Raw genomic sequence first — 18740 nt, forward strand, 5'->3', positions numbered from 1 at the left:
ACATTTTTTGAGATGACGACACTCCATTTTCGGGGGATTTTTTAAATTAAAAAATTTAAGATTCACAAGCAGGATATAAATTCTGCATGAAGAAAATGGAAGAAGAAGAATGATGTAATGAATGTAAGATAAATATGAAAGAAAAGGCAGGAAAAAAACCCATATTGTCAGGATGGATGGAATTGCGACAATAATCCTATAGCTGGCAAAATTTAGGTACCCAATTATAGAAAATATTTAGATACTCAACGGTAGAATCAGTATCAGAAATACATTTATTTTTAAAGTAAAGAAGTGGTAAATAGAATGTAAATTTAAACGAATATAAGCAAAATCTACAGCGACCCATCTTTGTTTCCGACTTCATGTCCAAGTATAAATGAGGTGGCCAGCCATAGCATGTGACTGTGCGTTCATCATCATCATTTTATCAAATTCCTCTCTTCTGAGATTGAGAGATCAGGCAACAGCCACTGCTGCACGCATGCGTCCGCCATTATCGACTTCCTCTGATTGATCACGTCCCAGGCACTTCCATGTACTCCTCACTCAATCACTTGGGTTGGTTACACACTAACATCGTGCTGTTTGAGTTAATAATCAGTCAACAAATTGTATGGGTATTTACTTTTCTAAGGTTGATCGTGCTTCATATATTTTTTAGTCTTGCGCTCTCTGAGATGATCAGTCAAAAAATTGTAGTAGTATTTATGCTAATAAGGTTGTAATTTGTGCATATTACTATAGTATTTTATTCAAATATGTTATATACGCCAATACTCTGCAATCTGAGATAGCCAGTCAACAATTATACTTGTACGAGTATTTATGCCACTAAGGTTTGTCCTGCATAAATATAGTAATGAGTGGAGTCTGTAAGCTACTAAAATAATTGCTAATTGTCATTTGAGGTAGCCTTTCTGTAAGGAAGTTCTAACTAGCTGGGTTTGCCTGAAGAAGTATTGTTCAATCTGCTCGTTGCATTATGATTGACCTTTGCCATGAGTTTACTCATAATGAGGGCTTCTCTTTCGATTAAATGGTCAATGTTAATGACTGGGCTTAGTCGTGAGCTTACTAATTGTGATTGACGGGGCTTAATATTAGGGGTTCTATGATTAATTGGTCGAGGTTAATGCAATTGACTGTGCGTTTTCATGAGTTTACTAATTGGGTTTAGCGTTCATGATGCTGCTCTTGTTCCCCTAATTAACTAGTTGCACAGCTTCCTATCGTACAGATGCCTTATTTTTTCGGAGCTGAAATACCCTAAAACAATTTCGTTGTTTGGATGATTGTGAGCAGACAAGCTGGGAGAAGATTGCAAAAAGTAGAAATCAGTCTCTGTGTGATTTTAGCAGATTGGGAGGATGGAGAATAATGTGGGCTTGGAGAATGGCAGCAAGGCCATGAATGGGTTACCCAAGATCAAGACCAGCAGCCCTGCCACTGCCATTACCACCACCACTCTTTTGCCTTCAGGAGTCTGCACAGATGATAGTGTGCCCCCCATCAAAGCCCAAACTCTGGAAGAGCTTCATTCCTTGCAGAAGAAGAGGTCTGCCCCCACTACCCCCAGAGGTACCCCAATCAAAGGGGGTCTATCTGAAGAGGAGAAGCAGAGAAAGCAGTTAGAGTCTATCAGGTAACAGTCTCACAATAATTTGAATCTCCTGATATGGAGGAACATGAAGGTATTGCTCTATAGATAATCAAATTTAGTCTTCTCATCTGCTGATAGCAGATGAGCCGGTACTGCTTCTGTTATCGTTAGCACTAATCTTATGGGTATCTCATATATCAGATATAGCAGTAATCGTATGGAAATTAGCTCTATCAACTGCTCATAGAGGAACAAGAAGATATTGCTCTGACCATCAGTAGTTACCTTATGAACACATAGTACACTCATATATTACTGTCTTGCAACATGTTAACTGTTCACAATAAATATGATTGAATACTGAGTATGCAAGGTACAATATTAGCACATTTGAACAATGATGAATGCAATAACGTCATTATCATGAAATACTGTAAAAGTTTTTGCATCTGAACGTGATAGAAAAATATCAATTCTCAAACAAACTCTGCTTGTCCCTCTCTTGCTATATGCCAAATGATCAAGATTAACGGTATTCATACACAATGGTGATGTCGGATTTGCCATCATGTTCACATGTTCATCACCACTTCCCCAGTGAAATCTGGTTGCTGATTCTGTCAAAAGCTGGATTTTGAATAATTAAATTAATTTGCACTGCCGTTTGTGCAGTGCTTCCCTAGCATCCTTAACTCGTGAGAAGGGGCCTACAGTCATCAGGGGAGATCCCATCAAGGGTTCCCCATCACCTATCAAGCCTGAGTCTATACATACACCAAGGCCGAACATTAGCGACAGTGCTCTCAAGTTCACACACATTCTATACAATCTCTCACCAGCAGGTACTGCATTTATATTGAACTGCCCATATGAAGCTGAGTAGCAATATTGTTTCTTGTTTTCAATTCATAGCATTTATATTGAACTGCCCATATGAAGCTGAGTAGCAATATTGTTTCTTGTTTTCAATTCATAGCATTTATATTGAACTGCCCATATGAAGCTGAGTTACCTTTTAGTCTATGATGCAGCTGTTTGGCTTCTTGATATTAATATTGGAAATGGTGTTGTCATGACAAGCTATATGAACAAGCTGTCAAGTATGAGTGTTTTGCTTCTTGATATTAAAATTGGAAATGGAGTTGTCATGACAGAGTTATATGAACAAGCTGTCAAGTATGAGAAGGCATCTTTTTTGACATCCACTGGTGCACTAGCCACACTTTCCGGGGCCAAAACTGGGCGTTCACCAAAGGATAAGCGTGTGGTGCGAGAATCCACCTCAGAAAATGATCTGTGGTGGGGCAAGTAAGTTTGTTAATTTAACATTGGAACCAATCCACACATTCTTGCAAATATAAATTACGTTGGCAAATTTTAGCTGCGTGGGTCTGCTTGTGAGTCTGAATATTTTTGCTGTACGTGTGTAGGGGCTCTCCCAACATTGAGATGGATGAGCACACATTCTTAGTAAACCGTGAAAGGGCAGTTGATTACCTCAATTCTTTGGAAAAGGTTACGATGCTGGCTTGTATCATATTTTGAATTTATTGCTGAAATTACTGCTTTTAAATGTAACTGACCAAATTTCTGTTAATTCTATTGGAGTTCTGCATGTACTTAATATTGCTTATTGACCTCTTTGATTTAGAATATGACTCTTATCACTTCTTCCTGCACAGGTCTTTGTGAATGACCAGTTCTTGAACTGGGACCCTGAGCATCGCATCAAAGTTCGGATCATCTCTGCACGTGCTTATCACTCCCTCTTTATGTACAACATGTCAGTACCACAAGTCTGTCCATGAAATTTGTATTGCCATAATCTGTCCATGAATTTGTTAGCCTATGCCTTTTCTTGAAGTCAAGTGTAGTGGCATTCATGGCTCATGTATACTGATCTTTTGAAAATGACACAATGTACAGGTGTATTAGGCCCACTCCTGAAGAGCTGGAAAATTTTGGGTCTCCTGATTTCACAATTTACAATGCTGGGCAGTTCCCATGCAACAGATACACACACTACATGACTTCATCCACCAGTATAGATCTTAACTTGAAGCGGCGTGAAATGGTCATACTCGGTACTCAATATGCTGGAGAGATGAAGAAGGGTCTATTCAGTGTGATGCACTATCTCATGCCAAAGAAAGGGGTTCTCTCCTTACATTCTGGATGCAACATGGGAAAGGAAGGGGACGTTGCTTTGTTTTTTGGATTGTCTGGTATGTTAGTTTCCTTTGCCTGTCAGTCCCATGTCTGGTAAAATAACAGTATCCTAAGGCAGATCTTACTTCTAAGCTCCTTTGAAAGGGTATGGTGTTCCCACCTTGAGGTTCAAATTGATTGGACAATTGAAAATGCTACTCAAGTCCAGCATCTGTGAATATTAGAAAACAAATCTCCAAGCACAGTCCACTCAAATCAATTTAGACAACATAATCAAGTACATCTGTCCTTATTATGTTTGTCGTCATTGTGATGGCCTTGAAGGTACTGGAAAGACAACACTATCCACAGACCACAACCGATTCCTGATAGGGGATGATGAGCATTGCTGGAGTGATAATGGAATCTCAAACATTGAAGGAGGGTGTTATGCTAAGTGCATTGACCTATCCCCAGAGAAGGAGCCAGACATTTGGAATGCTATCAAATTTGGAACTGGTAAAGAGTGTTTCATTTACTGTAGCTCCTGGTTTTTCCTAAGGTTCAGATCCTTACTAATGGGAAGAATGATTCTTAAACAGTGCTGGAAAATGTGGTATTTGAGGAACATACTCGGGTGGTAGATTATTCTGACAAATCTGTCACAGGTATTGAGTTGAGTAATTCATCTATAGTATAGAGAGAATAAACATTTTTTACTTACTTTCACACAGCAAGCACCATGTAGCACTAATATAATAAGAACCCATTAGCACTGATACAAGCAGCACCTGTAAGCACTAATATTATTTGAGCTGCAGAATACTGAGCTTTTTCTTATATATTAGGCTAAGATTTGATTGGTAATTTACTAAAGCTTGTGAATGGGTTTGTAGAAAACACAAGAGCTTCCTATCCAATCGAGTACATTCCCAATGTGAAGATACCATGCGTGGGACCTCACCCAAAGAACGTTATTTTATTGGCATGTGATGCCTTTGGTGTCCTGCCTCCTGTTAGCAAGTTGACCCTTGCTCAAACCATGTACCATTTCATCAGCGGCTACACGGCACTGGTAATGCTGTCGAGATTTGTGCATAATTTATCAAGTGACCTAATTCCAGTTTGTGTTTAGTTGAAGTATTTGACATGAGCAAAATGGTTGCCTCAGGTATACACAGATTTGCATCTAGAGTAGTATGTCCTCTGTCATGTTGTTTGGCCTAGTCCAGAGTTTGGCACATTGCTATATCTGTTTTGCTGCAGTAATAAATTTGTTGGTGTTTAACATCGGAGTTAGCTCTAAGTGCTTGTGATGTCATTTAATGCACGTGATTCCTTTCCATGATTTAGGTGGCTGGTACCGAGGAAGGAGTGAGGGAGCCAAGAGCCACCTTCTCAGCTTGTTTTGGTGCAGCCTTCATTATGCTTCACCCCACCAAGTATGCATCTATGCTTGCACAAAAAATGCAGCAACACGGTGCCACTGCATGGCTTGTCAACACAGGCTGGTCAGGAGGAAGGTAAAGAGCAAACAGTGCATTTAACATTGAGAAATTTTGTGGTGATACTGCAGCTTAATCATCTTGAAAATTTGAAAACTGTGGACCTTTCCTAAATCCAGACATATTTTGAGACATCAGACACTGTAATGATGAGGTAGAGGGATGTAATGGATGTTTTTTGCAGCTATGGCGTGGGGAAAAGAATGAAGCTTGAGTACACTCGCAAGATCATTGATGCTGTCCATGATGGGTCTCTGCTTAAAGCCAACTATACCAAGACACCCATTTTTGGTCTTCACATCCCAGATGAGGTGAAGGGTGTCCCATCCAACATCCTTCGTCCTGAGAACATGGTACGTGCCCATATTTACCCTAGTATGTATGATAGATATGCACTTGTAAACTACAGCATGTCAGAACTCCATACAGGGTAGGTTTCTTACTTGATATGCACTGCTGCAGTGTGGGTGTGTGAGTGTGTTATGAAGGAATACAGGAAACCTATCTAGTGTTCTTACTAGTTAGTGGTTTTGCAATAAAATGCCTTAGTAGAGAACCACATAGGGTTCTATTACATGCAGAAAGCCCACATCTACCACATGCAGTGTTTTGTAAGAAAAAGCCACATTGGACAACAAGTGTCTTACATCCACAATGAAGAACTGTGTGTAGGTTATAGTGGTGAACAACTGTCTTGCATCTACAATGAAGTATGTGTAGGTTATAGTAGAGAACAAATATCTTCATCCAGAATGCAGAACCGTGTCTCGCATCCACAATGAAGAACTTGGTGTAGCTTATAGTGGAGAACAGTGTTTTACATCCATAATGAAGAAAATAATATCTTCATCCAGAATGCAGAACCGTGTCTCGCATCCACAATGAAGAACTTGGTGTAGCTTATAGTGGAGAACAGTGTTTTACATCCATAATGAAGAAAAGAACTGTGTGTGTGTGTGTGTTCAATTGTTCTTTGAGTCAAAATGGCTTGTCTGGTGTGCAGTGGGAGGACAAGAAGGATTACAAGGAGACCCTTGAGAAGCTAGCAAGGCTCTTCATCAAGAACTTTGAGATCTTTGCGGAATACAAAGTGGGGAATGATGAGAACCTCACCCGAGAAATCCTAGCTGCTGGTCCACATCTTGATCGATAATTAGCTTCCATTAGTATAATCTTTGCATCGTACCCTCAAACCTTGTCCCCAATCAAGAGCATATTTATTGCATTTATGCTCAATGTGTGTACATATGCTGTTTATTTGATTGGTTGATTGATGATGACGATCATGATGATCTTCAGCACTATTGATGAAGCCTCAAAGCTGGCTTGTAAAACCCAGGTGTAATTTTGTAAGCAATAAGATAAGCGCAGGCATGTACTGTTGTTGTTGGGCTCCTAAAATTTTCTAGAGCTGTGTCTTTTGTTGGTTTATTTTGTCAAGGAAGTGTTGTCCTTTTGTTGATTCATCGGCACTGGCCAAAGACAAGGATTGCAAGATCAAAATAGACCATAGGATTTCTTCCCTACAAGAAATGCTTGTAATGTGAGATTATATATTAGATATTGAAATATGTACACCATCCTAAAGAAATATTACAAGATCGCTTCTTTTTCAAAAGACCAAAGCTGCTTCCCCTGCCAGAACTTCTTAGGGTTTTCAAATACCAATATCCCATATATCCATCCATCTCCTTTTCCCTTTATATACAGAGAATAGGAAAGCTTGAGTACCATCTCTAAAGGCTTTTCAATCCAATGCTCTAACATCATAAACCAAGGTAGAACTTCACCCAACCCTTTAAGAAGATTCAAGGCCAACACCCCCATTATATTTCCGTCTTAGTGAGCTAATCCAAAGAGACAAACATGATACATATTTATATCACAAAGACCACATAAACTTCCTAAAAAGCTTCTCCAACTACAACCATGTGGACTTGGAAAGGGGAATAAATATAGGCTCAGCAAACATCATGATAGGAGTAAAAACTCCTTTTTGGTGCAACTAATTTCTACACAGCACATGCCATAACACATCTTTCTTGTTCTTCTTCTTTCCCTGCAAACAACTTCTTCAAAATTCACTAATAGTTCCCCTATGATGCATGAAAATTGGTGAAAGCTTGCCTATTTCTTAACATTTTTAAAAATAATCCAAGGTTGATTATATTAGACTGTGAAATATTTACATCTCCAAGCTTTCAACCCTTTTAGGAGCTTAGCAACTGGCTTAGGAGCATCATTCGTCACAAACATTGTTTGAAGCATATAGGCATATTACATGGATCAGCAGTGGGGGAGATAGACATACAACCTTTTGTACAGCTCGAAGGCAATATTGTTCCTAAGATGCCATAGGTTCAATAAAGCTACTCTAAGGACATTCCAAACCTTCTCTCAAACCTCACTTAAATTGTCTCTGTCTCCCAGTAAAATTTGTTTCGAGCCAACAACACAATGCAGATTTCAGACCTCTCATTATCTTGATCTTTCTCTACATAACCTATGTTTCTTGACATTCCCGAAAGACATGCTTTATTGTTTCACCTTTCCTCTTACAAAAGACACAAAGGGGAGGTATGGGTTGAACCTATCCCTGGTAGCCAACTATTTGGCAACTATCCTCCACAAGAATAGGTTGATTTTGAAAGAGGGGGTCTCCCTCCATACCTTCTTTATGTTGAGATGGCAACCTAAACACGTGCAGACATTGGTGATAGACCACATGGTGATATGGGTTTGCACATCTACACTTAGCACATCGATGGTCATTATGATTTTCACATGACCACCACTAATTTATCACTTATTATATTTGGTTTGTTGCACCTACCTACAACTGGAATAGCTATAGTGCCACTTAATTAGTATAGTTAGTTATGCACTGTTTGATTTAGTAGGTCTCTTTTCCTTATGTTATATGTTATGTGTACTTTGTGTACATTGTATTGTGTGTGGAAGAAGAAGAAGAAACCGACAAGAAAACCTTTTGGCCTCCATCTCTTTTCTTGTGTTCTTCAGTGAGCTTCCTCTTGTGTGTATGGTGTATGTTTGGCACAACAGCTCAAGCAAGTCCTCCCACCATGCGATTTATGATATGGCATCAGAGTGGTGCTAGTAAGAGAGAATACTTTTGAAGATTGAAGTGAAGGAGAATAAACAAGAAGTTGAGTAAGCAAACAACGGGTAAGAAGCTCTCCTATTCTTTCACTTTTTCCCTTGGATAGTGTATGTGGAGGCACCAGAAGTAGTGCAAAGAAAAAAATCTTAGATTGCTATGAGGTTTGATATGTAAGCAGAGCACTATATATTCTATAGATAAGCACTTTATAACTTTACTACTGTTTTTTTTGCTATCTAAGGCCATTGTTGGCCTCGTTTTAGACCTATAAGATTACATACAACAATTTCAAGGTATACTAGAATTTTAGTTATGTTATTGAAAGTGGGTACACAAGTTACAAATTTTAAATATATATGTTTTGAGATATTTACCTTGAAGAAAACGCAAGTTTTATTTGCAAACATGTTGCGAATTACATGTATTGTTAAGCAATCAATGGAAAAGGTTGCGAGAGAAGGCTGCTTGGCATATTGTTGTGCACTTGTTGTGAAAGGTTGCAAAAGACTTGCTTGTTGTTTTGTAACAACTTTGTGATAATGGCAAAGAATAGTGAAAATCCCATCATTGAGAAGCTAAACAAGCACAACTACCCATCATGGAAGGGTGAAGAAAAGGAACCAAAGCTAAGTAATCCTACCATTACAAAAGAATTAAAAGTGTAGAAAAATAACATATAAAAGATAAAAATGTGAGGTATTGGCAGTCTATAATCATTGATAATACTATACTGGGACATATAAAAAATATAGAAACTTCACATGTAGCTTGGATAAATTTTTAGAACATGTTTTCAGTAAATATAAAGGCATGGAATATTCAACTCAAGCAAGAGCTGAATAATTTGAAGAAAGAAAAGATGTATGTAAATGAAAATATTTTTAAAGTGAGAAGTGAGTATGTTTTGAAAGTAAGAAGCATTGCAGATGCCTTAGTAACTATTGGTGTAATGCTTGATGATGATGATTTGGGTTTATCTACTTTGGGTAGCCTCAATAATGAGAAGGCCTAGAAATTGTTTGTCACTTTTGTGTATGCATGAAAGCTGTTTCTAATTTTTGATAAGTTGGACTTTCTCATGATCTTGAAGAGATGAACATGTAGGGTGAATCATATGAAAGAAATAGTAAACAAATCTAAGTATTTTACTCAAGTTTAGGAAGGGAATATGGCAGATTCTCTTTAAGATTTTGTGGTATGGGACATGTTGGTGATAACCAACAAAATAGGTTGGTATGCATCTAGTGGTAATGCATTGGATGGTGATGATAATTGTGATAGTTATGTGCTAAAAAAAAGTAAGAATCACTAGCTTTAGTGGACCAAAAACATAATCTAGTATTATATATATAGCTAGCTCTTGTGGAAGACTAAGGAGTAGCCCCACATCTTCAAGTGCATCTACAAGTGTTGTAGGTAAAGATAAAGGAAATAAGTGTTAGGTGATAATGATGCAATGCTAGTCATTTGGAGTTTGATGGACATTCCAATGGTTCAATGAGTTTGGATGATGACCTTGGTATTCCTTCACTTAGGAAACTAGGTGTATAGAGAGCACATGGTAATATAAAGGCTCCATTGAGTAATCTAGTGGTATACAGGTCTAGCAAGGCCCTGCTAAAAGATTTGGTTTTGAAGGTTATGCAACTCACCATTATGCTTATATGGTAAAGGTGGTTGAGGATGTTGAGCCTACTTGTTTTGAGGATATTATTGGTCATGCTTAGTAGGATGCATCAATGAATGAGTAGATGGCTGCATTAGAGACTGACAAGACTTAGGATCTAGTATAATTGCCTAGGGGTAAGAAAGCTATTGGTTGTTGTAAGTGGCTCTACAAAATCAGGCATAATGCAGATAGTTTTGTTAGTAGGTGTAAGGCTAGTGTAGTTGCAAAAGGCTATGCTTAAATATATGGTATAGATTACGAAGAGACATTTAGTCTAATTGCTAAGATGACAATTATTAGATGTGTGATTGCTTTGGTAGCAACCAAAGGTTGGATTTTGCAAAAAATGGATATGAATAATATCTTCTTGCATGATGAATTTCAAGAAGAGATGTATATGGAGTAGCCAACAAGTTACGAGGTGCAGCATCTCACATATGTGTGCAAGTTAAAGAAGGTACTCTTATAGGATGAAGGAAGCACCTAGAGTATGGTCTGGTAAGATTGGAGAGTATCTTCTGAACATTGGCTTTTATGTTTTTGGTATTGATCACTCATTCTTTTCTTTATGTGAGAAAGAGATATGTAACTTTGGTCATCATAGTCATCTATGTGGATGACTTGATTATTACAAGTGATAGTGACAGTGGGATTGCTAAAGTCAATGACATTTTGGAAAAAAAGTTTGAGACGAAGGTGGCTAAGCTGAGATACTTTTGAGGTATTGAGGTGATTAGATGTGATGATAGTATATGGCTATCTCAAAGGTAGTCTGGCTTGGATATATTGTTCAAGTAAGCTTGTTTCAATGTCATTGGAGCAAAATGTAAAGTTAAATGCTGATGTTGAGGATGAGATAGAAGACTAGTATATCCATGAGGATATTAGGAAGTTTGATTTATATGACTATCACAAGGCTGTACTTGAGCTATGTTGTTGGTCTTATCAGCTAGTTTATGTAGGTGCCATTGGAGAAAAATATAAAGTTAAATGCTGATGTTGGGGATGAGATAGAAGACTACTATATTCATGAGGATATTAGGAAGTTTGATTTACATGACTGTCACAATACTATACTTGAGCTATGTTGTTGGTCTTATCAGCTAGTTCATGTAGATGTCTAGAAATTCTCATTTGGATGAAGTTGGATGCATGCTAGATATGTGAACTCCACTTTGCATTATGGATTTTTTAATTCATGAGGATATTAGGAAAGTTGATTTACATGACTATCACAAGGCTATACTTGAGCTATGCTGTTGGTCTTATCAGCCAATTTATGTAGATGCCTAGAAATTCTCATTTGGATAAAGTTAGATATATGTTAGGTATGTGAACTCCACTTTGCATTATGGATTTTCTAATAAGGCAAGTAAGGATATACAAGTGTTTTGATACACATATACAAATTGGGCTAGTAACATGTGTAATAGAAGATCTACCAGTGGATTCATATTTTCCCTTGGTAGTGTAGTAGTTATGTGGAGCAACAAAAAGAAGCCTACATTTACTTTATTGAGTATAGAGAGTGAGTATAGAGGTGTTGCTATGGTAGTATGTGAGCTCGGGGAAGTTACTATATGCATATCCTTTACATCACGTGCATTCAAGGCCTTTTTATAAATATCCTTATCTGTGAAATTTTCATGAATAAAACATAACCCTTTTCTATTCAATCTATAAATAATCCCTTTATATTACACCCTTCTGTATGTAAAAAAATGTATTAAAATGGTATTTTAAAAATACTTTATTTTGAACCCACGTGACGCACACATATATTTATGAGTAACTTACCCGAGTATGTGAGGTGGTATGGGTGCAAAAGTTATTGGGTGATTTGGATGTGTAGGGAGATGGTCTAGCATTCAGTATGACAACATGAGTAGCTGGTGCGCAGATCGGATGTTGTATGCTCGCGTAGTGAATGCCGGAAGGTCTCCAAGAATAAAAGAATTCTACTTTTTGCACAAAAATCAAGGTAAAAAGCATGCACGACATGAACAAGAGACCAATTGGGTGCAATCTCCCCCCATGCCTTGTGTGAGCGCTCCACAAAGCATGTATTTTATGTATTAATCATCTTCAAGCTCAAATAATAGCCCAAATTACAAAATAGCAAGCTTTTAGCTTTTGAGTTTGCTTTAGCACAAAATAGAAATAAAGCTAATGGGCGGTGCCCAAAGAGTCAGGCATACCTAATACAATGTCCAAGTACAATAACATAATCGTGCATCCTTGCGCATACAAAATAATAAATAAATATCGAATGCCTCAATAAATAAGCGCGACAAAATATAGGTGCCATGCCTAAGGTGTGCGCTCGTCAAAATATAAATGATGACTCGAATACTCGCTATCCTTCAATGCTTTCCTCCGCCACTGCTGCTATCTCTACACATCAACTGAAGCGTTCACAATCATTAGTAAAATAATACAATTAAACTGACAAAAGTGAATACCTAGCAGTTTTCAGCTACATAAATAAATCAACTGGTTAGAAATCAATCCTAACCTTAATTTATTACGAGTGCGCACTCTAAACTCATAAACATTTATTAATTCAATATATATTTTGCGGAATCATCCGCTATGGAATCACCCATGTACACACTAAATTGATGAAACGTCTGAAAGGATAGGCGTCCCCATCAACTTCTCGCACAAAGAATCCACTTTGTGTATGAGCCCCAGTCATCAAAGTTTATGGAATCCACCGTAAAACCTCACGGAATCCACCGTGAAATATGCCTCCTGGCATCATAGGTAATTGGCCTCTAAAGGGTCTTAATAAACTAATGTGAAATGTGTTGTGAATTTTCCAGTGAGGTGGTAATTCTAACTTGAATGCATTGTCACTAATTTTGTGAATGATCTTAAATGGTCCATAGAATCTAGGTGCTAATTTCACAACCGGATGTTTATCTACACTTTGTAATCTATGTTTTTCTATTCTCAACCAAACATAATCATCAACTTTGAAATTCATTGCTTGTCTTTTGTTTGGTATATGATTGTTGGGCTTTGGCAATCATGTCTTTAACCTCATCAAAAATAGTAGCGTGCATAGTAGCAATATCAACAGCACTTTGAATTCTATTTGATAAAGATGCAACAGGTGTAGACAATCTATAACCATAAATCACTTCAAACGGTGCTTTCTTTGTAGATGTGTGTGGTGTATTGTTATATGCAAACTGTAATAAATGTAAATGTGTATCCCATGTTTGTGGTTTAGAAATAGTGTAAGCACGTAAAAGATCTAAAATAGTACTATTAGTGGCTTCTGTTTGTCCATTAGTTTCAGGATGAAATGCAAATGAGAAATCAATTTTTGTTCCTAGGTTAGCAAACAAAGTAATCCAAAAGTTGTTATAAAATCTAGAATCACGATAAAAAATAATAACTTTTGGTAATCCATGGTTAGTGAAAACAGTTTTCAAAAACAATTGTATTGCCTGAGATGCTGTTAAAGTTTTCTTACATGGAATGAAATATGCTTGTTTACTAAACCTGTCTACTACAGTCCAAATCATATCATAGTTAGCTTTAGTATTAGGTAAACCAGTAATAAAATCCATAGAAATTTGTTCCCATGGTCTTGATGGAATAGATAAAGGTATAAGTAATCCATACTGTTTACCATGATGTCTCTTAACTCTTTGACAAATCAAACATTCAGAAACAAAGTTAGATACATCAGTGTCCATATGTGGCCAATAAAAATCTTCAGTTAATGTACGTAAAGTAGATATGATACCTCTATGACCATGGTATGGAGGACAATGAATCTCATTCAAAACAAAAGATCTGAATGGAACTATAACACATAATATGAATCCATCATTATAAGACAGTGAATCAATAGGAATCCAGTTATTGCAACTAATTTATTCTAATAAGCATGAAAAGTAATGTCCTAATAATAAGTATCTTTCATAGGAATTAAAGAATCAAATGATATAACACAAATATTATGAATGGCGGGTCTTCTACTTAATGCATCAGCCACTACATTTTCTTTACTGGGTTGATATTGAATAATCGAATGAAAACTCTGAATAAAGGCTGCCCATTTGATATGTTGGTCAGATATTTGGGGTTGGCTAAGTAAATGTCTAATACTTTGTTGGTCAGTCTTAATCATAAATTCAGAACCCATTAAGTAGTGTTTCCATTGTCTTAAAGCTTGTACTACAGCTAATAATTCTTTATCATATGTGGAATATTTAAGTTCGGAGGGTTTCAGTTTACAACTAGAATAGACTATAGGATGATTGTCTTGCATAAGTACAGCTCCTATTCCAGATCCGCTAGCATCAGTCACTACTAAAAAGAATGGTTTATTAAAATCAGGTAGTTGTAAAATAGGAGCATGGGTTAATGCATGTTTCAATAAGTCAAAGGATTTCTGTTGATTATCAGACCAATGATAAACAATACCTTTCTTCAAAAGTCTAGTCAAAGGCAAAGCAAGTAATGAAAAATTACGCACAAACTTCCTGTAGAAACTAGCAAGACCTAGGAATGATCGTAACTCATGCACATTTTTAGGTATAGGCCAGTTAAATATTGCTTCTATTTTCTTAGGGTCAACCTTAATACCATCTGATGATACGATATGACCTAAATATTCAATTTATGTTTTAAAGAACTCACTCTTTCTGGATTAGCATACAGTTGATTATCTTTTAATAATTTAAAAACCAATGACAAATGTTCATAATATTCTTTCTCATTTTGACTAAACACCAAAATATCATCAAAGAAGACAATAACACAATGCTGATATCTCAAAAATATATGGTTCATCATTCTACTAAATGTAGCAGGTGCATTAGTCAATCCAAAAGGCATCACTAAAAATTCATAATGACCAAATTGTGTCCTAAATGCAGTCTTGAATATGTCAGACTTATCTAATCTTACCTGATGATAACCAGATTTAAGGTCTATTTTACTAAATATGGCAGAACCTTGCAGTTTATCCATAAGGTCATCGACTCTAGGAATCGAATATCTATTCTTTACTGTGATCTTATTTAAAGCACGATAGTCAATGCACAAACGATAAGTATTATTATTCTTATTTACCAACAAAACAGGTGCACAAAATGGAGAACTACTAGGTCTAATCAATCCTCTATTTAGTAATTCCTCAACTTGATTTTGAATTTCTTTTTGCTCTATCTGTATGCCTATATGGTGCTTTGCAAGGTGGTTGTGTACCAGGAATCAAATCTATTTTGTGGTCTTCTAGACATGAAGCTAAACCAAGTGGTAGATCTTCTGCAAAACAGTCTTTAAAGTGTGCAAGAAATTCTTTATGCCTAGGGTGCATATGATTTTCTTTAACTTGCAGTTCATTCACCCAAATGAGATAAGATTTACTACTTTTGCGTAATGCATGTTTAGCTTGAGTATGCGAAAGTAGTGAAAAAGCATTAGATGCATGCATACCATACAATGTAATATGTTTTCCTTGAAATTGAATATTAATTGAATGTGTGGAATAATCTATAACATGGTTATGCTGATGACGCCAAGGCATACCTAATATAATATCACTGGACTGTAATGGTACAACTAGAAAATTCCTTCTTTCAGTGTATTGACCAATTTGAATTTCTAAATCATGCACTTCCTGTGTTCCATTATACCTAGTGCCTAAGAATGCTGCTTTAATGTGATAATGCATAGGTACAGTCTGTAATTTAAATTCTTTCACTAACTTTGCAGAAATAAAATCATGAGTACTACCATCATCATGCAAAATAATCTTTTCTTTTCCATGCACTAAACATTTCATTGTCAATAAAGAATGTGGAGTTGGCATACCTGGTAAAGTATCCGAAGGAGTAGTAATGTCATCTTCATCTTCCGTGAAATCAGGCATTTCTTTATATGTTTCGTCATCTTCCATTGCTCCAAGATAGTTGATATGGACAGGTGGCTTCTTCGATTGGCAATTGGCTGCTAGATGTCCAGGTTGGTGGCATTTATAACACACTATAGGTTTGGCTTTAGATACATTATTTACAATGGTAGGAAGTCTAGGAATATTAGGATTTGGCTGTGGAATTGGCTTGTGGTTATGGTTGGTATTCGATGGTAAAGCAGGTGGTTTTGCCCAAGTTTTACACAAAGATGAAGAAGGAAAACGACCTTGATTAAATCTTCTAAAATTTGAGTTGAATTGCTTAGATCCATAGTTACCATTGGTTTGGAATTGCTGTGGATGCTTGTCTCTTCCTCGAAGCTTGTCTTCAGTGTCATGAGCTAAAGAAATTGCGTCTTCAAGAGTTGCAGGCTTGAACATATTGACTTCAGCGTAGTAATGCCCAAGTAATCCAGACATATACTTGCGCTTGTGTGTCGCTTCAGGTACGTCTTCAAGCATGCATAACTGGAGTAATGCATTCCAAAAACGTTCGGTGTACTGAGGAATAGGCTCACGATCTCGTTGCTGAAGAAGGTCCCATTGATTTATGGCTTTTTCATGGAATTGTGGAGGAAGGAAATTCTGCATAAACTTCTTCTTGAAATTCTTTCAGGTAGTGGGACAATCTATACTTTTACAAACCATGGTCCACCAAAGAGATGCTCTATCCACTAAATGATTAGTGACACACTTGATTTTATCTTTTTGTGCATATGTTTCCTCATGAAAATAATCATCAAACTGACTGATGAATGCAAGAATAGTTTTTCCATCTCCAGTGCCATTGAAAGTACGGAATTTGAAATTTCTTTTACTTATCTTTGTTTTCTTGCGGATGGATTAAGCTTCGAGAGTTGCTTTGATGGTACGCCGTATAAGATCTTCAGATTGTGGTTCTTCTTTGTCGGTAGTTGATCTTTGTAAATTAGCCAATTGAACTTGCAATGCTTGCCGCACTCGTCGTTCTTCATCCAACTGCATCATAATTAAATCCAGCTTTTGCTCCATCATAGGTTCAGGAAGATCGCCTTCAGCCATTAAATCATCCATATGTGATTCCGTCATCCTACAAAACTTCAAAAGACCTCACACTCTCAAAATCCAATTAGCAGGATGAGCGTAGCTCAAAATCGAGTGTACAAGGCTTATATATTTTTGTGTGCGGCTTTCACAATCTTCGTCTTTGGCTATTGCGGGATTTGCAATCTTTGAAAAATGTGTGTTTTGATCTTCTACATGTACTGAAGCTGGTTCAACAAACCTGCCTATGCGAACAATACCTTCCAATGAACAACTTTGCAGTTCGGAGTTTCTGCGCAAGAACAGTCCTTCTATGAGTTTTGAACAGAAGTCAGTTTTGACTTCAAGTGACTTGTCTGACTTGCAGAGTTACAAACTTATGTGACTTGCAGAGTACCAGAACTTGCAGAACTTGAGTGATTTAGCAGACTTGCAGAATTTGAAGTTTGTAGACTTGCAGAACTTGGGAGATTTTGTGTGACTTGAGGGTTAAGAGACTAAGCTTTAAGCTTAGTATAATAAAATCATCGAATTGTGGGGGGGGGGGGACGTTTTTTCAACCGCCGAAAATCTCGCAGACCTCCTCTGATGCCGTTTTTTGACGAATTGAAAGATTTAAGCTTTTTAAGCTTAAACTAAGCTTATTAAGCTTATGAAGCTTGCTTAAGCTTTTAAACTTGTGGATTTTGAAGACTTATCTCTCTGTTTGTTGACGACTTGAACAAGAGGATGTAGGAGTGGTCCTCCGCTGTTGCAGGCCGGTCCTTCATGATCTGAAGATGGAAATAGAGGTTCTTGACCGCCAGGAATCCACCCGTATCGACCGTTTGCGATGAGATTGACCGTAGAGCTCGATCGTTCCAGGAGCTTCGCCTTCGCACAAGATGGGTAGCCATTGGAAGCTCTCGATCTCAGCTTCGCTCTGATACCACTGATGCGCAGATTGGATGATGTATGCTCGCGTAGTGAATGCCAGAAGGTCCCCAAGAACAAAAGAACTCTACTTTTTGCACAAAAATCAAGGTAAAAAGCATGCACGACATGAACAAGAGACCAATTGGGTGCAATCTCCCCCCATGCCTTGTGTGAGTGCTCCACAAAGCATGTATTTTATGTATTAATCATCTTCAAGCTCAAATAATAGCCCAAATTAAAAAATAGCAAGCTTTTATCTTTTGAGTTTGTTTTAGTACAAAATAGAAATAAAGCTAATGGGCAGTTCCCAAAGAGTCAGGCATACCCAATACAATGTCCAAGTACAATAACATAATCGTGCGTCCATGCGCATAAAAAATAATAAATAAATATCGAACGCCTCAATAAATAAGCACGACAAAATATAGGCACCATGCCTAAGGTATGCGCCCATCAAAATATAAATGATAACTCGAATACTCGCTATCCTTCAATGCTTTCCTCCACCACTGCTGCTATCTCTACACATCAACTGAAGCATTCACAATCATTATTAAAATAATACAATTAAACCGATAAAAGTGAATACCTAGCAGTCTTCAGCTACATAAATAAATCAACTGGTTAGAAATCAATCCTAACCTTAATTTATTACGAGTGCGCACTCTAAACTCATAAACATTTATTAATTTAATATGTATTTTGCGGAATCACCCGCTATGGAATCACCCATGTACACACTAAATTAATGAAATGCCCGAAAGGATAGGCGTCCCCATCAACTTCTCGCACAAAGAATCTACTTTGTGTATGAGCCC

At 37.2% G+C, this 18740-nt stretch overlaps 1 protein-coding gene across 1 annotated transcript; it reads left to right on the top strand.

Moving 5' to 3' along the window:
• Positions 1 to 1370: 1370 nt before the first annotated feature.
• On the top strand, positions 1371 to 6409 carry LOC148036138 (phosphoenolpyruvate carboxykinase (ATP) 1-like). Its single transcript, XM_087678886.1, has 12 exons — positions 1371 to 1645; positions 2276 to 2445; positions 2758 to 2911; positions 3034 to 3118; positions 3286 to 3386; positions 3530 to 3828; positions 4097 to 4270; positions 4354 to 4419; positions 4648 to 4826; positions 5105 to 5274; positions 5441 to 5609; positions 6260 to 6409. The coding sequence occupies exons 1-12, from the start codon at positions 1371 to 1373 to the stop codon at positions 6407 to 6409; spliced, it is 1992 nt and encodes a 663-aa protein (XP_087535012.1).
• The last annotated feature ends 12331 nt before the right edge of the window (positions 6410 to 18740 follow it).

Source organism: Lygodium microphyllum, chromosome 5 (assembly GCF_053477565.2).
Source record: "Lygodium microphyllum isolate KBCC chromosome 5, Lygodium_microphyllum_v1.1.10, whole genome shotgun sequence".
In the NCBI taxonomy this organism is placed as follows: Eukaryota; Viridiplantae; Streptophyta; class Polypodiopsida; order Schizaeales; family Lygodiaceae; genus Lygodium; species Lygodium microphyllum.